The 23,001-nt window shown below is 44.6% G+C and overlaps 1 protein-coding gene across 1 annotated transcript in view; it reads left to right on the top strand.

Moving 5' to 3' along the window:
• The window catches only part of SPO11 (SPO11 initiator of meiotic double strand breaks), an 883,213-nt gene that overhangs the window by 371,470 nt on the left and 488,742 nt on the right, over positions 1-23,001 (top strand). The window contains exon 7 of the mRNA XM_069201619.1: positions 18,484-18,520. Coding sequence (XP_069057720.1) covers positions 18,484-18,520 — 37 coding nt within the window. The remainder of the gene's footprint in view (positions 1-18,483; positions 18,521-23,001) is intronic.

Raw genomic sequence — 23,001 nt, 5'->3', positions numbered from 1 at the left:
ACTGACTGTGATCTGTTTATCATTGCCTTTGCTACCTATGGCTTGACACATTCATGCTCATTAGCTTTTGGCAACTGTATACAGAATGGTGATTTGCACATGACAGATGGCAGTTACATTGTATTGTCATGTGTTTCCTGTGACTGGGGATGTAGAAGTATCATCTGTTCTGCACTGCTTTAGTGGCTATCTACACTGGGCTGGACAACTGTGTACTGCATATGCGCTTTGTGTGGCACCATGCCTTCTATCCTGATGTAACTCTGTGTCATGGTCTATTTTGCAGGTTGGATGAGTGATTTTACTGTAGTGTGTGCCTGGACTATGAATTCCTTACATATGCCCAGGGACATATCTGTTGTACTGTGTCTCCTGCAGAGGAGGCCTTCTTCTGCTGTCCATTACACTGCCTGTTGGTTTAGTGGGGTATATTCACATCACATTGCTGCTGTCATAACAATTGTACATGTTCAATTAAAGACCCATAAGCAGTTGCTGTGAACAGTAGTGTTTATTGGGCATACAGGGGACATTTGAGAATCCAATAAATGGTGCATACAGTGACAAACAGGTGATGAGTGGGGTCATGATAGTTTTAATAATCAGAGTAGGTGACACAGCTGTAGGTAGTGCCTGGGCCAAGGGCCAAGGAAAAATGGAGTAATGTCATTGAACAGTCAACAGGGTGTCACAGTGGCACACAAGGGAGACAAATCATGAGAGTTTCACTTCCTGGCAGTGGGTTTTGTCTAGGCATCTTCTCCAGCCAGATGTCTGGATGGATGTACACATTTGCGGGGGGCTTCAGCTACAGAGGGAGGAGTGCCAGGCCAGTGGTTCCCCTGGCAGGGCCTCCATTCTACTACCTGCGGCATAAGTGGATGGCTCAGTTGCTATGTGGCTAGTGGAAGAGGCCTGCTGGTGGGAGGAAGAAGCAGCAGGATGATATTCAGGTCCCTGAGCAATTGAGGCCATGGTGGCATTGTGGGCCTGCCACTGCTGCATGACCTCCTGGTGGTATTCCCTCTGCAGCCTTTGGTTTTCCTCCACCATGGTGATTAGCTGGCCCATCCTGCCCTGGGAGTGTTGGTATGCTCCCAGGACTTGGGAGATGGTTTCCTGGTCAGTTGATTCCCTTGGGGACCCCATCCTCTGGCCCACAGGTTCCCTCCCATGCGTCCTATCCCCCTGTGCCCCTGGCATGGTGTGCCCACTCCCAGTGTCACCAGGTACTTCGTTGTCTTGGGTGTGAGGGGTCAACTCAGGTCCCTGTACTGTGGGGCACACTATTGATTGAACTGTCCTTGGGACGCAGGCTTGGGGACGAAGGGTTGCCTGTGCTGTTGATGCCACAGGGTAGTGGGGGGGTTGATGTGGGCAGGGTGAGGCAGGGAGTGGTGGACTGACCAGGTATCCTAGATGGGCCAGGAAAATTGTCAATGTCTAGACATCCCGAGGCGTTGTCCTCACTGGGGCCTTCATCCTGAGGAGGGCTGTCTGTCTCTGGCATCCTCTTCAAGGTGGCAGTGGTAGGGGTACCTGTGGATGGAGTGAGAGAGTGATTGGTGAGGTGTGATTGGTGGTCTCTTTGTCTGATGCATACAGTGTTTTGACATGATTCCTAGCAATGGCAATGAAAGATGCAGCACTGCATACATTGTTTGTGGATAGTGAAATGAGACATGTGTACACTGCTCTATTGGGGATTGGTGTCAATCTAGATTGGTAGCTTTTGGTGGGTGGGATCAGGTCGTGTGCGATGGTTCACATGGCAGGTGTGCCCTGTTTGCTCTTGGTAAATCAGGCTTGCTAGATGTGAGTGGGGATGGTTGTACATTACAGCATGGGATCCAAGTGGGAGGAGGGTATGTGTGTATGCATGGTAACTTGTCCTGTTGTGCATTTGGTGCATGGGATTTACCTTCTTACTTTTTAGCCCATGCTCAGCCCATTTCAGGGTTGCACATCTGGTTAAGTGGCCATTTGGTTTAGTGCAGTGCTGTGGCTGTGCCTGGCCTTGTTTGCCATTGTGTTGTGCCATTGCATTGCTGTTATTACCGTGCAGTGGTCCTCAGTCGAAGCATCCAGTTGGTGTAGCTAGTGCAGTAATCATACATGCAAAAATTGTGCTGTGAAGTGTACCTAGCAGGTTTTCCTGTAGATGGGCTAGTGCATTATGGGAGTCATAGTGATTGATATTGGCACTGCTATCCATGCACTTGCCAGGGACTATGTGGGCACTGAGGCTGGATGCTAATGTGGCAGGCAGGAGAGGGGCATTAGGTGATTAGGTGGGAGGTGTAGTGGGAGATAGAGTGAATTGGGGATTGTTTGGGTGGTGAGGAAGCATGCTGGACAGGAGTAAATAGTGCCAGCGGAAGTGGTAGTTACTTACCAGAGTCCAGTCCTCTGGGTTTTCCAGTCAGGCCCTCTGAAAACAGTATGTCCAGGACCTTCTCCTCCCACGATGTGAACTCGGGTGGAGGAGGTGGGGGCCCACCGCCGGTCTTTTGCACGGCAGTTTGGTGTCCCGATGTCATGGAATGCACCTTCCCTGTAGGTCGTTCCACCTCTTCCTTATGTTGCCCCTTGTGCGTGGTTGGCTGCCTGCTGAGTTGACCCTGTTGACAATTCTCTGCAATGACTCAATTTTCCTGGCAATGGATGTTTGCTGGACCTGTGCTCCAAATAGTTGTGGCTCTACCCTGACAATTTCATCGACCATGACCCTTAACTCATCATCTGTGAAGCATGGGTGCTTTGGCAGGACATGGTGGTGGTTGTGTTCTAGGTGAGTGTGGGTGCTGTGTGTGTAAGGGTGCTTGGTGGGGTGGGGGTGTTTGGTTGTGTGATGTTTGGTTGTGGTGTTTGTGTGTAGTCGTGATGTGTGTATTGTGTTGTTTGTGCAGTTGTGTGGTGTGTGCTGAGTGGGTAGTGTATATGTGCCCATGGTGTACAAGTGCTTACTCACTAGGTTTTGGTTCCTCAGTGTATGTGAATGTCGTTTTTGTTACAAAGGATTGTGGGTTTGTGGGGGGTGTTATATAGTGCAGTGAGTAGGTGTGTCTGGTGTGTGTATGCGTGTCAGGTGTGAGGTATTCAAACCACCCAATATGGTGTGGTGTTCTGTTTGAGGTGAGTGTCTGAACGCGGCAGTTTGCTCTGCCAATGGTTTTCTGCCATGGAAGGACTGCTTTGGCGATTTGTGGATCATAATGTGGTGGGTGAAAAGTTGTCAGGCTGGCAGAGCTGGTGGTGGAACAGCCTCTTTCCCATCCTCCAGTGTCCTGGCGGTGTCGGATTTTTTTCTGTATTTTGGCAGTCATCACTGTTTTACTGTTAATACGGCGGTTGGATGATCGCCAACATGGCGGTCTTTTGGCAGCCGCCACCACGGCGGTGTTATGATGAGACCGACAAAGTCGTAATGAGGGCCTAAGTGATTTGCCCAGAATCAACGCTGAGACTCGAACCTGGTTCATCTAACTCCGAAGTCGGCAGCTTAAATGTGTATAATGTCACAATCTCTCTGCGTCTTCTTTTCTACCACCTCACCCAGATCAATTCCCACACAGACTGTAGTTTTTTTTTTCATTTTTGTCCCTCCATCCAACTGATCTTGTCATGCATGATGGCTGGTGCGCTAGCCACTGTGGCTGTTGTTTGAGGCAAGGCCAAGGCTGTGTAACCTTTTATGGAAGGTTCCTCCAGTGTTTAATATAACTAGTCAGTCAGAACTGCTAGAGAAGCCACCTAGAATGAAGTCAAGTAATATAGTTAAAAGCGTGGAAAGTGTGGGTTTCTGGGTTCAAAAGACAACGTTCCAAGCATAGTTTCTACCTGGTGGAAGAAGGTTGCAGGATCCCAAATGTAGTATTCTGTAGCATAACTAAAAATACTGGTACGCAAATCACTTTGAACAGTGTAGTCTTGCCAGGAGTTGACCAATGGAGTTTCCCCCAGTATTCTGCATCACCACATAATGCCTACTGTAGTGGAGACAGGTTACATTCCTAAAAGCTAGTCTAGTCTTTGGTGATCTCGACTCCTAAATACAGAAATAACCATTCTGGTATATTTTCTTTGGGGGGTCTCATGCCCTGCATTTTTCTGGCAAAAGAGTGGAGCTTTGTACTCAATGTCCATTCCTGAGTATCTGCCATAAAGATTAAATATCTCCAGCTACACCATAATGGAGATATTTAGGTTTTCTATGACTTAAACAATATTGTCCACATATGGTGATTTAAGTCCACACAGCCATGCACTCACAGGAATTCCTTCATCCGTAAATCTGCTGTCACCCAGGAGTCCAGTGGCTCTAATATTAAGGCAACAGCAGTGGGAAGAGAGAGGGCAGTCTTGACTGGGTCTCCTTCTCCAAATTGGATCAGACTGGCAGTGGTGTGCTTAGTTACACTATCTGTGTCAGTTGGGCTGCTATACAGTAGGGTAAGACAGGAAACAAAAAAGGCCCAACACCCATCATTTTCAAGTCCCAACTACTCTCAATGAAGTCAAAGGACTTTTGCCATCCAGAGACCATATTGTGAGGGGTCCTCCAGGAATGTGAAAAGTCCAGGCAGTCTGTTACTAAGTCTTCATTTATTCAACCAGATGGCTTTGTGAGATATAAACCTGGTTGATCTTGGTGTACTAGTGATGAGGCTAGGGAGAGAGCTGCCTGTTCACCTGTATTTTGGCTAATATCTTGGTCTCCACATTTAGAAGGGAGGTGAGGTGATATGACTGGTCTTGGTCTTCGGCTTTGCCTTTTCGTTTATGAGAACAGTAGTGGTATATTCATGTCAGGATACGCAGAACTCCATTAAAAGGTTGAAGCAATTTGGGGCGGAGTTTTCCTGCCACCTGTACGACTGAATTATCAGCCCATTCACTGAACTGTGTAGAGTCTTATAGTAAGTTCTGAACTTTCATGTTCTATGCATTTTGGCATTAACTTTCTGGCAGTGTGTGCGCTGTAATTTTCTTATGCATTGAACGGATTCATCTCCCATACTATCAGTTTCATGGGATTGCATTCCTGTTTACTACACCTTATATGTTCCATACAGTGCCCCCTGGAAGCTTCTGGAACAGTCTCTCTGTTTTTTAATGAGTTTCTTCAGCAGTCACCATTCATTTAGGCTTGCAGTCATTGGCCTCACCATTTTCTCCACTAGTTCTACATACCACAGATACCTGATTGAGCACTCTCTCATGATTTTCTTGTGGATCTGACTTGGCCCAATTGACCCTCCAATATGCTTCTTTGAGGGAGAATGACGAGTCTCCATAGCCTTTATTAGAGTAGTCACTGCAGCAAGAAAAAACCTTATGATATTTAAGGTCTCATGAATCTTGCCTGCATATTTCATTCCTTTCTTTATGTAGGTCTCCCTGACCAAGAACAGTGGTAAGTGGTCTGAAAGTAAATAAGTAATATATTCTGAAACAAGGTGCCATACACTCCTGAAGGCTTAATATTCTTTCTCTTCCAGGGGATCCTCATCAATAGTCATAAACATTGAATATTCCCGCCCTTGTGCGGGGACCCCGGAGCATATATAAAATATATACACATTATACATGTGTAACAAACAGTCATGCAGGCTATCATGTTAAAAACCGGCTAAAATGCTTTATTTCTATGAAGTTTTTTATTTTTTTTATTTTTTTTATTAAATACTACAATAGAGCCTAAATAAGTACCCAAGCTCCTAAAACTAGGCTTGGGGAAGTAAGCAGTAGCAAACTCTAGTGAAAAAATAGAGGAAACTGCATTGAAAAACAATGAAGCATTCTTAGCCAATAGGCTGCATGTAGTTTAACACAGGAGAACCATAAACACTTTGGCACTGTGCCTTTAAGACCCTGAGCACCTCCAGTATCCCACCATGCCTCAGGGGTGAAGGAAAGGTGACAGTTGGTTCACAGTTAGGTCAGTTCTTTTTTCCGGCTTCTTCTGAGAGGATCCTGGAGCATTGAGCTCTCAGTTTTTCTGAGTTTTCCTCAGAAAAATTCTTTAAAAAAGCGTTTTTTCACTTTTCACTCGACAAGTAACATCTTTGTCTGAGCAGGGAAGGTTTTTTCTGACAGAAAAATGCCTTCTCTTTTTGTCAAATGCCCTGCTTGTGGGAAGAAGAAGGCCCAGTCAGATCCCCACTCTCTGTGCATAGTGTGCCTGCCTCAGAGTCACTGCCCTGACACTTGTAAGTACTGTAAGAACAGAGAGAAGATCCGACTTCATGGGCTTCAGGAGAGGAAAAGAACACATCCTCCTCACTCCCCAGGCATCCAGAAGGCCATTCTCAGGAGAGAATGGCCCGGTCGACGTCGACAGGTAGGAAAATACCTGTTTGTTCACCGTCGACGTCGTCGCTACCACCGCCTCACCGGCATAGATCGCCGTCGACGGCGACGCTCCCGACGTCGAAGGGAACGGCGTCGAGGGAACATCAGAGCAGGGGCAGGTCTCCGTCGACGGCAGCCCGCCGATCGACGTCGAGCCATCGCCGGCATGCCCGGTCGCCGGCAAAGGCTGTGTGCCCCCCGACGTCAGGACACACGGCGTCGAGATCTCCACGACGGCACGAGAAACATCCGCCGTCAACCTCCCATCGCTCCACGTCGAGGCACACGACGGCGAGCAGGTCGAGGTCCAAGGAACGCCATTCGACGTCAAGGCAATCAACGTCGAGGCAATCAACGTCGAGGCAGGACCGACCGACTGGGCGTCCTTCGACGTCGAAACAGCCATCGACGTCGACGCAGGTTTTACCTGTCCAACAGGGAGCAGAACATCGCCCCTCGCCAGACAAGGCTCCGTCTCCAGTGGTCTCCATACCGAGCGACTCTTCTCGGTCAAGAGCATCTCCTGGGCATGTCTCGCCCATCAACCTATCTCCGAGATGGCTGGAGAGCCTCAACAGACCAGCGGCCTCCCCAGATTCGCAATATTCGCGAATGTATTCACCCACTGCCTCCCCGCCAAGAACGCCATCGCCGACAGCCGGGGCAGAACGGGCTCGTTCAGCTCCTCGACAGCCGACCGCGAGGTCTAGGCGCTCGGCTACAGCGTCCCGCAGCAGATCTCGCTCTCAACGGAGATCCAGGTCGCGCTCAAGAAGATCACCCTCTTGGTCTTCATCAGGTTCTTCTGTCGGGCGTTACTCACCTACTCTTACAGATTCACCACCTGCTAGAGTCTCACCAGTGGATGACATAACCACTTTCAACGAGGTGTTGCTAAGAGGAGCGCAGAAACTCAATATAGAGGTTCCAGAACCGTCTACCTCCTCATCAATCATCTTTGAGACGCTACAACAGAGATCAGCGTCGAAAAAGTTGCTGCCTCTAGTGCCTGGTTTGTTGCAGCCGACCATGGACACTTTTCTGGCCCCAGCCTCGCTTAAGTCTGCCCCGGCTCGGATTCTTAAAAAGTACAAGGCTCCAGAGCAAGACCCTTTGTTCCTTAGGAAGGATCCGCCACCAGACTCAGTGATCATAGCTGCCGCCCGAAAGACCCACTCGGTGGCATCTTCATCCACGGTACCCCCGGATAAAGAGAGCAGACATTTAGACTCTCTGGGAAGAAAGACGTGCGGGACAGCGGCTTCAGCAATGAAGGTCTCTAGTGCGTCTGCGCTCCTGGGCAGGTACGATCGTTCTCTGTGGGATTCCCTCAGTAGATTTACAGAAAAACTGCCCAGAGAAGACAGGCAAGATTTCCAAGAGATTCTACAGGAAGGATGCCTGGTATCTAACCAAGTTATCAGCGCGGCAGCGGATGGGGCGGATTTGGCGGCTCATGGGTACGCACATGGTATCTGTGCGAGGAGATCTTCCTGGCTGAGGCTCACTGGCTTGAAACAGGAGGCACAACAACGTATCCTGAATCTCCCATTTGCCAGGAATTCTCTATTCGGTGCCCATGCAGACGAAGAGATGGCCCGCATGAAGACCGAGGTGGATACCATGAAGGCGGTAGGCCTCGAAAGAAGGAAAGATTTCAGGCGGAGGTACAGACCGTACGATAGACGCCCTTTCCAACAGAGGGTTCAAACCCCTCATTGGTCGCAAAGGTCTCAGCAACGACAGGGACGCCCTCTGTTTCAGCAAAGAAACACAAGGGAGCGAGGGTCAAGCAGACCTCAACAGTCCACTCCAAAAGCACCCACTAAGCAATGAAGTCTCGCTTCCCTCGACACTGTACACCACTCCGGTGGGGGGAAGTATTATTGCTCATCTTCACGAGTGGCACTCTATCACAAGAGACAAATGGGTGCTCAATATTGTCGAACATGGCTATTCTCTCCTTTTCAAGCAGCCTCCACAGAGGAAAGGGGGTCTACTCCCGTTACTTTCTAGTAGCAAAGAAGGGTCAAGAGGGCGTTTTCAGGCCAATCCTGGATCTAAGACTGCTGAACAAACACCTAAGAAAGCAGAAGTTCAGAATGCTAGCGCTTCACCAAATTTTCCCTCAACTGCATCAGGGAGACTGGATGTGCTCCATCGACCTGCAGGATGCGTATTTCCACATCCCAATAGCTCCAAAGCATCGAAAATTCCTGCGCTTTCGAGTAGCGTTACAGCATTACCAGTTCAGGGTTCTACCCTTTGGCCTGAAATCTGCTCCAAGAGTTTTCTCGAAATGTATGGCAGTGGTGGCGGCGCATCTACGAAGACAAAGGATATACATATATCCATACCTAGACGACTGGCTACTAAAGGCTTCTTCTCCGGAGCAGGCGAGAAGCCATCAGGACATTGTACTAGGAGTTTGCGAAGCTCTAGGTTTTCAGGTCAATTACCAGAAGTCAACCTTGACTCCAACGCAGAGTCTTCACTACCTAGGAGCTATCATAAACACAGAACTACAAAAAGTGTATCCTTCGGAGGAACGACTGTCCTCAATAAACAAGAAGTGCCAGGACCTGTTGAGAGCCAGCGCACCTACGGCACGTCAGGTGACATCACTACTGGGCTCCATGGCATCGTGCATCTTTATTGTCCCAAATGCCAGACTCCACATGAGACCCCTCCAAGAGGCATTGGAGGCCAATTGGAGCCAAAGAACAGGTCGCTGGGAAGACACAATGCGGCTACCGGAGGTAGCACTTCAGTCATTGAGATGGTGGATGCACAGACCTCACCTGTCATTGGGCGCTCCGTTTCACCAGGTACTTCCATCCGACACTCTGGTAACGGATGCGTCTCTTCAGGGATGGGGGGCTCATCTGGGTCCTTTTCAAGCGCAGGGTCTGTGGTCAGACAAGGAGAAGCAGTACCACATCAATCTGCTAGAACTCAGAGCGGTCCATCTGGCTCTCAAGTCTTTCACACCGCTAATTCAGGGGAAAACTCTATTGATACAGTCGGACAATACAACCACGATGTATTACTTGAACAAACAAGGGGGAACGAGATCCCTACCCCTTTCACAAGAGTCAGCGATATGGCATTGGCTCCTGGCCAGAGGAATGTCAATCACAGCAGTTCACCTGCCAGGTCAGCAGAACGTAGAAGCAGACTTTCTAAGCAGACACCTGGAGGACGTTCACGATTGGGTCCTGCACGACGAAGTCGCAGAATACATCTTCGCGCAATGGGGTTGGCCTCAACTGGACCTCTTTGCAGACGATGTAAACAGGAAATGCCCAGACTTCGCATCCAGGTTCTACCGTCCGGGATCTCGAGGGAATGCCCTGTTGATCGACTGGTCAGGGACATTTCTTTACGCTTTTCCGCCGATTCCCCTCATTCCGCCAGTGATCAGCAAACTTTACGGATCCAGGACCAGAATGATTCTTATAGCGCCACAATGGCCTCGACAATTCTGGTACACGGATCTCCTCAACCTGTCGGAAAAACCTCACAGGAGGCTGCCGTGCAGACCGGATCTTCTGAGCAGAATGGAGGGCAGGATTCTGCATCCCAACCTACCCTCTCTGAGCTTAACAGCATGGCTCCTGAATTCCTGCAGTATGGGCACCTAGGACTCTCGCAGGAGTGCATGAACATCTTGAAAGAGTCCAAACGGCCTTCCACGCGGCGTTCCTACGCTTTTAAGTGGAAGAGATTCTACATATGGTGCTGTCAGCAAGGCCATAATCCCATACGGGCGCAGGAGGACGTCATACTGTCCTATTTGCTTCACCTAGCAAAATCCGGTCTGCAGGTACCATCTATTAAGGTACATTTGTCTGCTATTACTGCCTATCGCAAGTCACCTTCTCAGGAATCCTTCTTTACGAAACCTGTAGTCAAGGATTTCTTAGAAGGTTTGAAGAAAGTTTTTCCGCCAATTCGGAGGCCTTCTCCTCCGTGGGAACTGAACATAGGGGCTCATTCTGAGCCTGGCGGGCGGCAGGCGCCGCCCGCCTGGAGGGAGCCGCCAAATGACCGCACCGCGGTCATAAGACCGCGGCGGCCATTCAGACATTTCCTCTGGGCCGGCGGGCGCTCTCCAAAAGAGCGCCCGCCGGCCCAGAGGAAATGCCCCTGCAACGAGGACGCCGGCTCAGAATTGAGCCGGCGTAGTTGCAGGGGTGCGACGGGTGCAGTTTGCACCCGTCGCGTATTTCAGTGTCTGCATTGCAGACACTGAAATACACAGTGGGGCCCTCTTACGGGGGCCCCTGCAGTGCCCATGCCATTGGCATGGGCACTGCAGGTGCCCCCAGGGGCCCTGCGGCACCCCCTACCGCCATCCTGTTCCTGGCGGGAGACCCCCCAGGAACAGGATGGCGGTAGGGGGTGTCAGAATCCCCATGGCTGCGGAGCGCGCTCCGCAGCCATGGAGGATTCCCCCGAGCAGCGGGAAGTCGGCGGGAGACCGCCGACTTTCCGTTTCTGACCGCGGCTGAACCGCCGCGGTCAGAATGCTCGTGGGAGCACCGCCAGCCTGTTGGCGGTGCTCCCGTGGTTGGTGGCCCTGGCGGCCACCGGCCGCCAGGGTCAGAATGACCCCCATAGTCCTAGCAAAACTTATGGGCCCTCCTTTCGAGCCTATCCATAAGGCCTCCTTACAACACCTTACGTGGAAAACGGCTTTTCTGGTGGCCATTACTTCAGCGAGGAGGGTCAGTGAGATCCGGGCCTTGTCTGCAAAAGAACCGTACACGGTTTTTCATGACAATAGAGTAGTTCTACGAACTCACCCATCTTTCCTTCCTAAGGTGGTGTCAGAATTCCATATTAATCAGACCATAACTTTACCGACGTTCTTTCCCAATCCGGAAACTCCGGCTGAGAAAGCATTGCACTCATTAGACTTTAAAAGAGTGCTGAAATTTTATCTGGACAAGACAAAATCGATTAGACACTCTAACCGCTTGTTTGTGAACTATGGTCATTTAAGGACAGGAGAAGCAGCATCTAAGCGAACAATATCAAGATGGATAGTTTCTTGTATTGTTAATACTTACCAGCTAGCTAATAGACAATTGCTAGCGCGGCCTAGAGCGCATTCCACAAGGGGAAAAGCGGCTACTGCTGCTCTCCTTAACAATGTTCCTATATCTGAGATTTGTAAGGCTGCTACATGGAAGTCTGTCCATACTTTTACAAGACATTATTGTTTAGACTCAGATGCAAGAGCGGATGCCCAAGTGGGGCAGGCCTCTCTAAGGAATTTATTTGCGTAAGACATGTCTATTCCTGCACTTCTATCGGACAGTCCGCTGGGTTTAGGGATGGGCTTGCTAATCTATTCAATGTTTATGACTATTGATGAGGATCCCCTGGAAGAGAAGGATAAGCTACTTACCTGTAAATCCTAGTTCTTTTCCAGGGGTATCCTCATCAAAGTCATAAACAACCCACCCTCCTCCCCGGACACACGTCTACTGGAAGTGCAGGACAGACAGTATTTTGATTCAATTATACAAATTGTCACCGTAAAAAGAACTGACCTAACTGTGAACCAACTGTCACCTTTCCTTCACCCCTGAGGCATGGTGGGATACTGGAGGTGCTCAGGGTCTTAAAGGCACAGTGCCAAAGTTTTTATGGTTCTCCTGTGTTAACCTACATGCAGCCTATTGGCTAAGAATGCTTCATTGTTTTTCAATGCAGTTTTCTCTACTTTTTTAACTAGAGTTTGCTACTGCTTACTTCCCCAAGCCTAGTTTTAGGAGCTTGGGTACTTATTTAGGCTCTATTGTAGTATTTAATAAAAAAAATAAAAAAAAACTTCATAGAAATAAAGCATTTTAGCCTGTTTTTAACATGATAGCCTGCATGACTGTTTGTTACACATGTATAATGTGTATATATTTTATATATGCTCCGGGGTCCCCGCACAAGGGTGGGAATATTCAATGTTTATGACTTTGATGAGGATACCCCTGGAAGAGAACTAGGATTTACAGGTAAGTAACTTATCCTTCTCTGCCATATGATTAAAACATCAAATATCCAAGTTATGGCAGTGGCAAACTTAGCTAGAGTTCTGGGAAAAGTTTCAGGGTGTGAATGCACACCTTACCTTTCTTTCTCAGTGTTCATAACATCATGAAAGCCCCCATCTACCAAAAGGCAAATTCTGGGAACCTCCACCAGCAATGCACTTATCTCGACCAGAACCCCAACTTTGAGCCTTGGAGGAATGCAAGCACACAGCATTGTCACACAAATGGCATAACTTTATGTGCATATGTGTACACACCTGTGGATGCCCTTATGTATGCTGCATATGATTCTACTATATATTTGTCAAAGCCTACAAATTTACATTGATTCCTAAGAAGCTGAATTCCCTAGAGCATAGCAATACTTGGCTTAAGTACGTGAACTAACTGAGTAGCAATACTTTTTTAAAATTAGTCTCTCACTAATTACTTTTCAAGAGGGAATTTTCCTGAAAGCAGGGGTCTCAATTGTTGTACTAACCTCCAGAATTTCACTGCAAATGGTTTTGTTTAAGTCAAGCCCAGGTATCAAAATAGGACAGCATGCAGACTCTTCCTGCATGGCTAGAATATGAACCACACCCTCTGTGAAATGATCCTGCCTATTATCCTAACCCGTGTGTACGGCAGATGTTAAAACTACCCCTCACCAATGGAACAACGTGATTTTGGCTCCATCCTTAGAAGTTATAAATATGCAATATATATGTGTACTTACCACTACATATTTGTGTGTTCTAAAGTTATTTATGTAAAGTGCTGCACTTGACCCTAGTACTGAAGTGTATTCACTGTAGAACTAGAAATTCACATATTCTGTGTGCCTTAACCTTCTTACAAGAAATATGGTCTTCAAGGATTGAATAAATAAGATCAGCCTTACTCTGTTGAAATATATTTACTTCAGAAAAGAGAATGATTTATGTAAACATGTGTACTAATGGCTTACATTTGAATATTGTAGTGTATTTCTTAGTTGCATTTATTTTCAGGTATTCAAAGTTGCATTGCATTTACCTAAAACTGTAGCATGAATTTAATTTGAGTTTATGTACTGACATGTTCATTTATTTGTAGTTATATGTGCACCAATGACACATATTAGATGTACACCATTGAATTATACATTTAAACTTCATATGACTAGGCCAGTATTTCTTTTGGCATTAAATATTGTTTTCCATTTCTGCTTGTGTGTCTTTTCTTTGTTGGTGCATTCACATAGATTGTTAGCTTGAGAATAGATTTAACACTGTACTAGCGATAGAGAGCCTTAGGAAAGGACCTCGACAAAGAACACGGAGAGACAGAATGTTAACTGTCAGTCCCCATTCAGTAATGTATCAAGGATTTTCAGATACTCAAGGTCGACATTGTTCTTAGGACCGGTCTGGGAGAATCTGAAAATTTTGCATCTTATAACATGAGAATGGAAAGACAATTGAACCCCTTAAGGCGTGAACGAGGGGTGTTACTTAGAAGATTCATGTGGCATTAACTAGTGTTCTTAAAAGTTGATATGGGCCACTAATTCTTTGGACGTTGAGAGGTGCAGACCTCTATGCTTTCCCCCTTGTCCTGTTTATAGTTACCCTTTGCTAAGTGTGGCTTAGGCTAACACTTATCCCTTTCCAGAAGGCTCTTGACCGCGCTTCTGAAACGCTGACACCTTCCTGTTTATGCATGCGCATATATATATTTTTCTACTTTTTCAGCATTTCCTATTTTTTAAGATTTTTTTTATTAGTTACTCTTGATTGATTTAGATACTAAATTAGATGATTTTAGACATTACTAATGTTTAGGAGAGAGGATTGGAGACTCTTCTCTGAGCACCAGTTTGTATGGCTAATTTTCAGTATTGCTGTAACTGAACTTCTGGTTTGCCTCCTGCTGATTTGCCTAAACCTCTTCAGGTGGTTTGGCTATCCTGTTGTTATCTTGTACGTTTACAGCATGTTATTGAGATGGGCTTATATTAATGTGGCTGTCAACTTGTTATAAAACTCCTTAACTGTAATTCTGATTCTTAGTCCTCATTGTGTAACCAATCAAGTTACACTATTAATACAATTGTTTGTCTAATGCTAACCACCTTCACTTCTCATTTTGACAAAAAAAAGATCCATCAGATAAACGGTTGGAGGATGGCCTAGCTCTGGGTCACCCAACAGCACAAAGTGCCTGTTGGCCCCATCATTTAAACTATCTGTTCAACATTAGAAATAATGAAAAGTAGGCCAACTGCCATGTCCATGTAATTGGCAGGAACAATTTTATGGGGCTGCTTGCACAGTGCATGTGCACAAATCCTTGTTTTGTCAACATCTGGGCATCTGTTTTTCAGTTGTGCAGTATGCTGTAAGGTTACGTTCATGCCAAGTGCATGTTTAAGTCATCACTTTCATTTGCCTGTGCCGTCAATTCACTTTGTGCCTGATTTATGACTGACACTGTTGAATTTATTGATGTAGAATAGAACATATTTACACCCACACACACACCCACAACCCCATGCAGACATATTTTGCATTGTGGCAATAGCCACTGTATAGTTATTCATGATTTAGTGTTGACAATAGGAATAGCGATTTTTGTTTGGCTAATAGATGTGGCACTTTCACAAAACCAAACAGCCACCTCAGCTCCTTTCTGGAAGTTTTGGGGTGGTCTGTCAAGCAGGGGTGGAGAAAAGGGGGTGGTCCCAGAATACTTTTCCACATGCAATTTCCGTAGGAAAAATTACATACAGGAAAAAGTGCTGACCAGAATTACTCCTCATTTGGCAGAAAGCTAGTTGTATATTCATTAGTGAAACTAATATTTAATAAATATCACAATCTAGTGCAGCTGAATCCAATGGGTCTCCTGCAGAAGTCCTGCGTAAAAAAAAAAGCTTTCGGATTATTTGATCTTGTGTGGACATCTGCTGATGTTGGCCTGACAAGTCCCCGTCCCCACAAAAAAAGGGGGATGAGATGCCTGGGGCCATCACCCAAAATAAAATAATTTTCCATAGTTGGTGGTGTCCCCAGAACGTAAAAAGACTCAGAAGGGGGCAGGGGTGGTCACATGTCCCCCTTCCACTTTAACACAAAGGCCCTGGAGGAAGGGCTCAGGGAGTGTGTTGCATGTCCTCTCCTAATGTAATTAAAAAGCGGTCCTGGGGATGGGGTGCCTGGGGCCTAAAGAAGGCTCGGAGGGAGGCCACATGCTCTCTCCACTTAAGCCCCTGAGCCATGGGCTCTTCTAGGAGCTGACTTTTAAAACAAGTGGGAGCAGTGTTTTTTTTTATCATCTTACGCAGATCTGCTGCGTCGATAAAAACAGATACATTTTTGCCTCCTGGATGGGTCCACAATTTCTTGATTATTGCTCTTATGATTTCTTGAGAGTTTCCTACAGCTGGAAGATGCCATGACTCGGATGCAAACTGAGGTTGCTGCAGCCACAACGCAGAGTACTATATATCACGGTAGGAAGCTCTAAAAAAAACCTCAAGAAATCATGAGTGCAAGAGTCAAGAAACTATGAAACATTTTATGTACCCTTACATTCACCATGAGCAGACAACCATGTTTGCAACCATATATCACTTAAATTTTGCCTAAGAAAATGCTCTGAAGATGCAGCTTGTGTTGCCGCAAAACATGTGTTGGCTAAAAGTTTTTCTAATCCTGACAACTGCTAACTAAAGTGAACTGGACATCTGCTAACTCAATTATCTTGCTGTAAGTTCTTGTAATTTTGACAACTGTTTATTCAATTTAATTGAAGAATAATCGTACTATGATCCGAAATAAGAATGTGAAGATAAAACTTTTGATAAACCATAATTAAATATAATTTATAGAAATTTTACATCGATGTGTGATATTTATGTTTTTGCAATAGCTCCCTACCAGTAAGAATACATTGAGTTTTTTATATGTTTGTACATGTAAACATACATGTTATCAAAGCCTGAACATATACTATCATGTTGACACTTACAAAATAGGAAAAAGTGATGCATCACTGATTATAATATTGTTTAAATTAAATTATTAAAAAAATTATAAAGTACTGTTAAAAATATATACGTAGCACATATTTATTATTTAATTAAATAATAAAATGTACTCTTTTTTAATATAATGTTTAACTCTATTTCTTATCGGGTTTTATTTTAAGTCCCTACCTTCAATACTTTCTATGGGAGGGTGCTGCCTGCAGCACTGGTAGTTGGCCATGTGTAGAGCTGGACTTACTATCAAAGTGTAAGATACTACAGAAGTATAAGTTACTGCAGAAGTGCAGTTTGTGAATACTGAAAAGTAATGAACTTACTCAAAAGTGTAAACTTACTCAAAAGTGACACTTTCCTTTGTAAATCAGGCTTTATATTGGCAAGACTGGCACCTCATGGAGCATTTTCTGAGTTGTGAACATGAAATCAATCCTACTTTTTCGACTTTTATAAAATAAGTGCAGGATTTTATGTGTTCCCTGTGTACTGCTTTAATTTTTTGCAGTTGGAAGCATCTGTTTTCATTTCAAGTATTGTTCAGATTTGAAATTCTGTGCTGGTAATGGGGAAGTTATCAGCTTCTGATTTAACTGGTCAAATCTCTTCAATGGTTTACAGATTTGGTAGAGATCCGAACACTGTTAGTAATTACAATATACAATCTAAGTGGTCGTCACTCACTTATGCCAACCAATCTGTTGATGAATTTAGTATGGTATTTTGTTCCAATATTAGACTACTTCTTTTCACCACTATACCACAAACCAACTTTTCCCTGATTAATCTTACACTTTGAACCCCTTAACATGAATTTAAAGATAAGTTATTAGATTCACCCATATGTTGGAGATGCAACGAGGTTGATAATTATTTACCTCAACCCTGGATACGTAACTATTTTGTGGTTTGAATTCCGGGAAGATTTGTGGAATTCTTCCTGCAAAGCAAAGTTTATCTTCATTTAATCTAACCTGTAGGCACAGTGGTAGAATGGATTAAATCTCTCTCTCTCCTAATGAACGTAAACTTTTTTCTTATCTAATTGCATCAGGGATTACGTCTGCTACATCTATTTGAAAGTCCGTATCGGGTTTATCCTCAAATCCATTGTGGGTTAGAGTTATCTTTGCAAAAGTTGTGATTTTTTGCTTTTTAGTCACCTGGCCCTAACAGGGATAACATGCCATGTTGATTTATGTGTACCTTCATCAGCTATATATGTTTTAACCTTCCTAGTTTTTCATGTTTCCTTTTCGCACAGAAGAGCATAGTTAATGGTCGTACTTACAGATCACCATAGTTTTTTCCATTGCTTTATTCAATATTTATTAAACTGCCATTTATTTGTAATCCTTCCTTATACCATTTAAAATACTTATTCTCTGTATAGCCACTCCTTGTGTCACGTATGGTACAGTTTTAGATATATTTATTGAAGCACGTTCGAACAGAAAAACAAAACAGTAGCATCAAACTCACCTTTTTTATTTTCTTGAGAGACGCTCCCCAAAAATGTGTCCTCAGAAACTTTTTTCCCTCAGACTTTGGGCCATTTTTGTGAAGTATATATTCTTTTGCATCAATATCAATCAATTTCAATCTAAAACATTCCATTTGATGTACATAATATCAACGTCGGTGCACATTTTAACAAAGCCTTCAAAATTATCCTCTACTCAGCTCGGCCTCACTGCCTGTGCTGAATGGTAAAACGTGCGATACACAATAGTAAAAAAAAAAAGAAACATCAACTTTCTTTCAGTGTACACACGTATTAAAAGTCCAAACTGTTAGTTAAATTTTAGATTCATTCGTGTTGTATAACTGATAAATATCATACGTTAAGAACATTTAAAAAACGTATTTACTGCATTCTGTGTATTTCAACCCAGCGATACAGTATTGCTGCTTGGGTGGATAGAATCGCGGCTGTGGAGTGTGGGTGGATGCCTCTCAGGAAGATTAACGACTGTTTAGGAATAATTGCTTAATTCTGCTATTTTTAAATAAATCAGTTGATGTACCTCTACTAATTCCACATGTTTTGATTTGTTGTTTTAGGCAGTACTTGTGCCATCCAATGTTAATGGAATTAAAAGTATCCTTTGACTGGTGTCTGGTTGTGCTTGGAAGGGAAGTATAAAAACAACGAAAATTCAATGCTGAACAATATTGTCTTAATCGTTTCCTATTCGTTTAAAATAGCTCTGCAGGATCACTGAATTATAAATACTGACTTTGGCTTAAGATCAAATGTATCTTGGAATATGTGCCCTTCAGTTGATTTGTGAAATGTAATATGGAGTATGACATACAGAGAAGGCTTTTAATAACCAGGCGTTCATTTGTATTTATCAAAGATAAGAACCGGGGTTGTCGTTTTTCGAAACACGCATCACAATTGCAAGCCTATCTGGTAGTCTCCTTAAAAAATATATATGGTTCCACGGATTGAATGGAAGTGCTGTTGCTATCTTTCTTTTTGATGCACTTTGAATGTGGTCAAAACATGGTCTAAAGTAGCCTAAGAAATAATTCATGCACTATGTATGAATGAGCAATTATTATTTATTTTTTCTTATAAAATTACATCCGTTGACAAAAAGCGCAAATATCTATCTTGTGGAGAGTGGATATACCCGGCCCCTTCTAAAATGACTTAGAAGGTTTGTGTGGTAATTCTTTCATTGTAGTTAGTGGTGCAGGATCTATGTACTTGCACCCAGTCCAAGAGGGGTGCCTGAGAGCTCCAATGACAGAGAGGATTGCACCTACTCTTGTGAGTTACCACTAGCACGACCTCAGGGCCAGGAAGACCATTTACATACCCTTTTAAAGCGAAAGCCAGTTCTCTACGACAGTTTGATGTGATATCTGCTACACAGCTGCTAACAGCAACAGTTAGCACTTAGGGCCTGATTTAGATATTGGCGGAAGGGTTACTCCGTCACAACAGTGATGGATATCCTGTCCGCCGAAATCTAAATCCCATTATAAACATTATGATGGAATAACCCTTCTGCCAAATCCCTAAATCAGGCCCTTAGTGACTGTGTTGCATACTGTAAGGCAACGGGTTGAGCCTGTAGGAGTTTTGCCTTTTGTGCATGGTCAAGTCAGATTTTTCACCTTTTGCTGGACATTATATTTTTACTCCCTTTCGAACTCTGTACACTTTGCCCCTACTCAACAGGAGTAGAGTGTCTGTGCTCCCCCTATTAAAATGGTTGCATTAATAGAAAGTGCAGCCAGGAAGATTGGAAGTTAAATGTGTACTACAGCACCTAATGTGCCATCCAATAGAGTAGCAGGGCAAACATGATTTCAGGAGCTACAGTGTGACCTGTTCAAATAACACTTTTTTGACAGGTAAAAACGTCCCTTTTAAATATTAGTAAGTTATCCCATGTAGGCCTTGTAGCCCTCAAGGCAGAGTGCATGGTATTCAAAATGGGATATGTAGAAACAGATGTTATCATGTCCTTGCATAGACAGGACCTAGGTGCTTTTTCACTGTGGCAAGCCTAACTGCCCTACGTAGGCAATACTAATACTGATAACTCAGGAAAGGGAACAGACAGAAAAAAATAAAGCTACTATTTTTAACAGTTATTAAAACTACAACTCAACGGTGAAGTCAGATTCTTAGTAAAGATAGCGGAAAAGTAAGTTTTAAAAAGTTGTCATTTACCTGCCGGAACTATCAGATGGCTAATTAGAAGAAGCCTCTGCCAGCTCTCACCCTGTGCTCAGCCTTAAATAGGTGTGGAATGCTTCTCAGGCACAAACAATAGGCTGACTGTTGTGAATTAGCAGAGCTGACTCCTCTGAGCTCCACAGATTGTGCAGGGCGGTGGTTGTGGGCCTCCTTTTGGCAACCCAGTGTCAAATCTGACTTGTCACTTGAAAGGGAGAGAACAGGATGCCGAGGCAACTGGTTTTTGAAGGACCCTGCTTTTGTGCTACTGGACTTCTGTCTATGTTTTTTTGTGGTACGGTGCTTGCTTCTAACTGGATTTAGTTTTGTGTTGGAGGGCACTAGAATTACCACACTATACCATCTACTCAGACCTCCAGCCTCAGATCCCAAGTTTAGTGAGGCAGAAGACATCTGCCATCTTAGAATGTATCTTACAGATTGCATTTTGGGTATGATATCAATAAGGCAGACTGGAACTACTCCAAAAGTAGGTAGGTCAGGGCCTGGGAAATGTTACCCCAATGATTAGGGAGGGGCCAGGAGTCATCCCCACCCACTACCTACTTAGTGCCAGGCATAAATGTGGCACCCGCATGCACCCTCTTCAGAACAGTTTCTCAACTGGCGTAAGATCAAAAGAGAACTGTACGTGCTCCCTCTTCTACTCTGGGCAAAGAAATAGACTCAGAGGGTCAGTTGGCTGACCTCCTTTGTGGGTACAGGACAATATCACGCTGCAAGAGGCCTTTCTCTGGAAGTGCCCAGCTCTCCAGTGACAACTGTACCTTGATTGGACCCTGATGTTGGCCTGCTGAGCCTCTAAGTGTCTCTCCTGTGATCCTGGGTGTCTTAAATTAAGGCCAAAGTTGGAAGGTAAAATCTTTTACTGGGATGACCCTGACTGATGGATATGACTCACACTCTATCACGTTCAGTTGTGGTACTGCATAAATACTTTACACATTACACTAAGTTAAGCCTCCCACTCTGTGTCATAGCAATTATTTTGTTGAGCTTTTTAATGGGACCAGGAGGGTGTGGAAGTTGGGCATAAAGGTGCACTGGGTACAATCACTGGACAGAACACCAGTTAGGGGCACACATGTTCCAGTCTTTTGCTATATGACTGGTTGTTTGTTTTTGTGGGTTACAGGGGCACACTCTCTTTCAGGTGGCAAGCATTAGGAACCCTTACTTTGGATCCTTCTAATCACAATGAAGACTTTCAGTTGCTGGTGGGGCAAATGGAAACAAGGCACCTTCTAGGGGCAAAAGGTAGATGACTGGAGTTTGGTTCTGCATCTATGTTACCTCTGATGCACATTCACTTCTGGGGAAGTTCTCTGTAGCTGGGATGCAGGGTGTCCATGGCCCTGGGTGATTTAAATACTTGAGGCCACCTCTATCTAGGCTGTTATTATTGGAGTCACTGCAGTGTTTCTTCCAGAAGCTAAAACTGATCACATGGGAAATTCATATTCTGGTAAGGTCCTGTCCCTGGCAAATATCCTCTTACGAAAACAAGTCACAGGCTTGAGGTTTTCAGTCCTTATCCTACTTTAAGAGCACGAGCAGTAGGTCATGCCAGCCAAAGTACAAGCAGATTCCACTGCATTATAACAAAGCATTGTTTTTGAGCAGGGACATTATGAAGACTGAATTCGTTTTGACCTGGGAAAGCAGGTTTGCTGCCTTTAGTCAGGAGGTATTGTTACAGGAAACCTCTTCCATCTTATATCTGTCTAGAACCAATAGTCTTGTATGGGGATGGTCCATACTTGGCTCAGGTGGGGTTAGGTGTAGTCCGTGTACAAATTATATTTCTAATCTTTGGACGGAACTGTGCTTTGCCTGTCAGATCTCCTGACATACTATTTAAAAATATATTAAAGGAAGATTCCAAGATAGCGCCTGTTGCACTGGATGCGTGAGCTGGCGTTCCTTAGGCATCTCATGCCCCAAACAGAATTAGACCTGACAAGCCGGATACCAACCTAAGGGCCTGAGACATCACGTGGCCTAATGATAGAAAGGGTGAAAGAAATATTAAAGCTGAACATTTTTCCAAGCACAATATAGTGATTTACTTTGGTGGGGCAAATGTAGAACCTCACTTGTGTCACACAGATCTGACTGTACAGCATGACTAAAAATCATTGCCAAATCCTAAAGGCCTTATTGGGGAGACCTGTTGTCTTTGTCAGTGCACATCATTTAGACCTACAGACCTGATTAATGTAGATGTGAATATTTTTTACCAAAAAGTCTGAATTTCCGACTACAATCAATCCTTCCATAACTTATCAAGATCAAGTAGGCGTCATCAAAAACAGGCTTGCTTACATTAAAAGTAGAAAAATGCTCATTTGATATACATTGCCACCAGATGACTATCGTGGTCTGTGGTGCTTATCTTCCTGGCCTAAAAAAAGGCCTTTCATTTTGACTTTCGTGCTGAACATTATGATCAGAAGGGGGTGGGGCTCGATATCAGCAAATAGAGTCTGGAAAATGATGTATCTGCCCTGGCAAGAGCACTAGTATTCTGTATGCTTACACGCCCCTTCTGTTTAGTGAGGGACACCAAGCCAGGGCGCTACTTATCCCCTCTGCTGTTTGCAATGGCAGTAGAGGCAGCAAATATTAAGATTAAGAACAACACACTCAGAAAGAGTATAGAAATAGGGAAAGAAGAACAAATTATCATATGTGATGTGTTATTTGCCGGCAACATACTCCTTTAACCAAACCCTTTCTCCCAGTCGTTGCCTATGGAAATCCAGTGCTCTTCCATGGTATCACTTTTTAAACTAATTACCGAAAAATCAGTGATAATTGGTCTCACACTCATCTCAGAAGAAGGGAATGAACTAGATAAC

Source organism: Pleurodeles waltl, chromosome 7 (genome assembly GCF_031143425.1).
Source record: "Pleurodeles waltl isolate 20211129_DDA chromosome 7, aPleWal1.hap1.20221129, whole genome shotgun sequence".
Lineage (NCBI taxonomy): Eukaryota > Metazoa > Chordata > Amphibia > Caudata > Salamandridae > Pleurodeles > Pleurodeles waltl.
The sequence above is the reverse complement of the archived record's forward strand: the minus strand, read 5'-3'. Positions and strand labels throughout refer to the sequence as shown.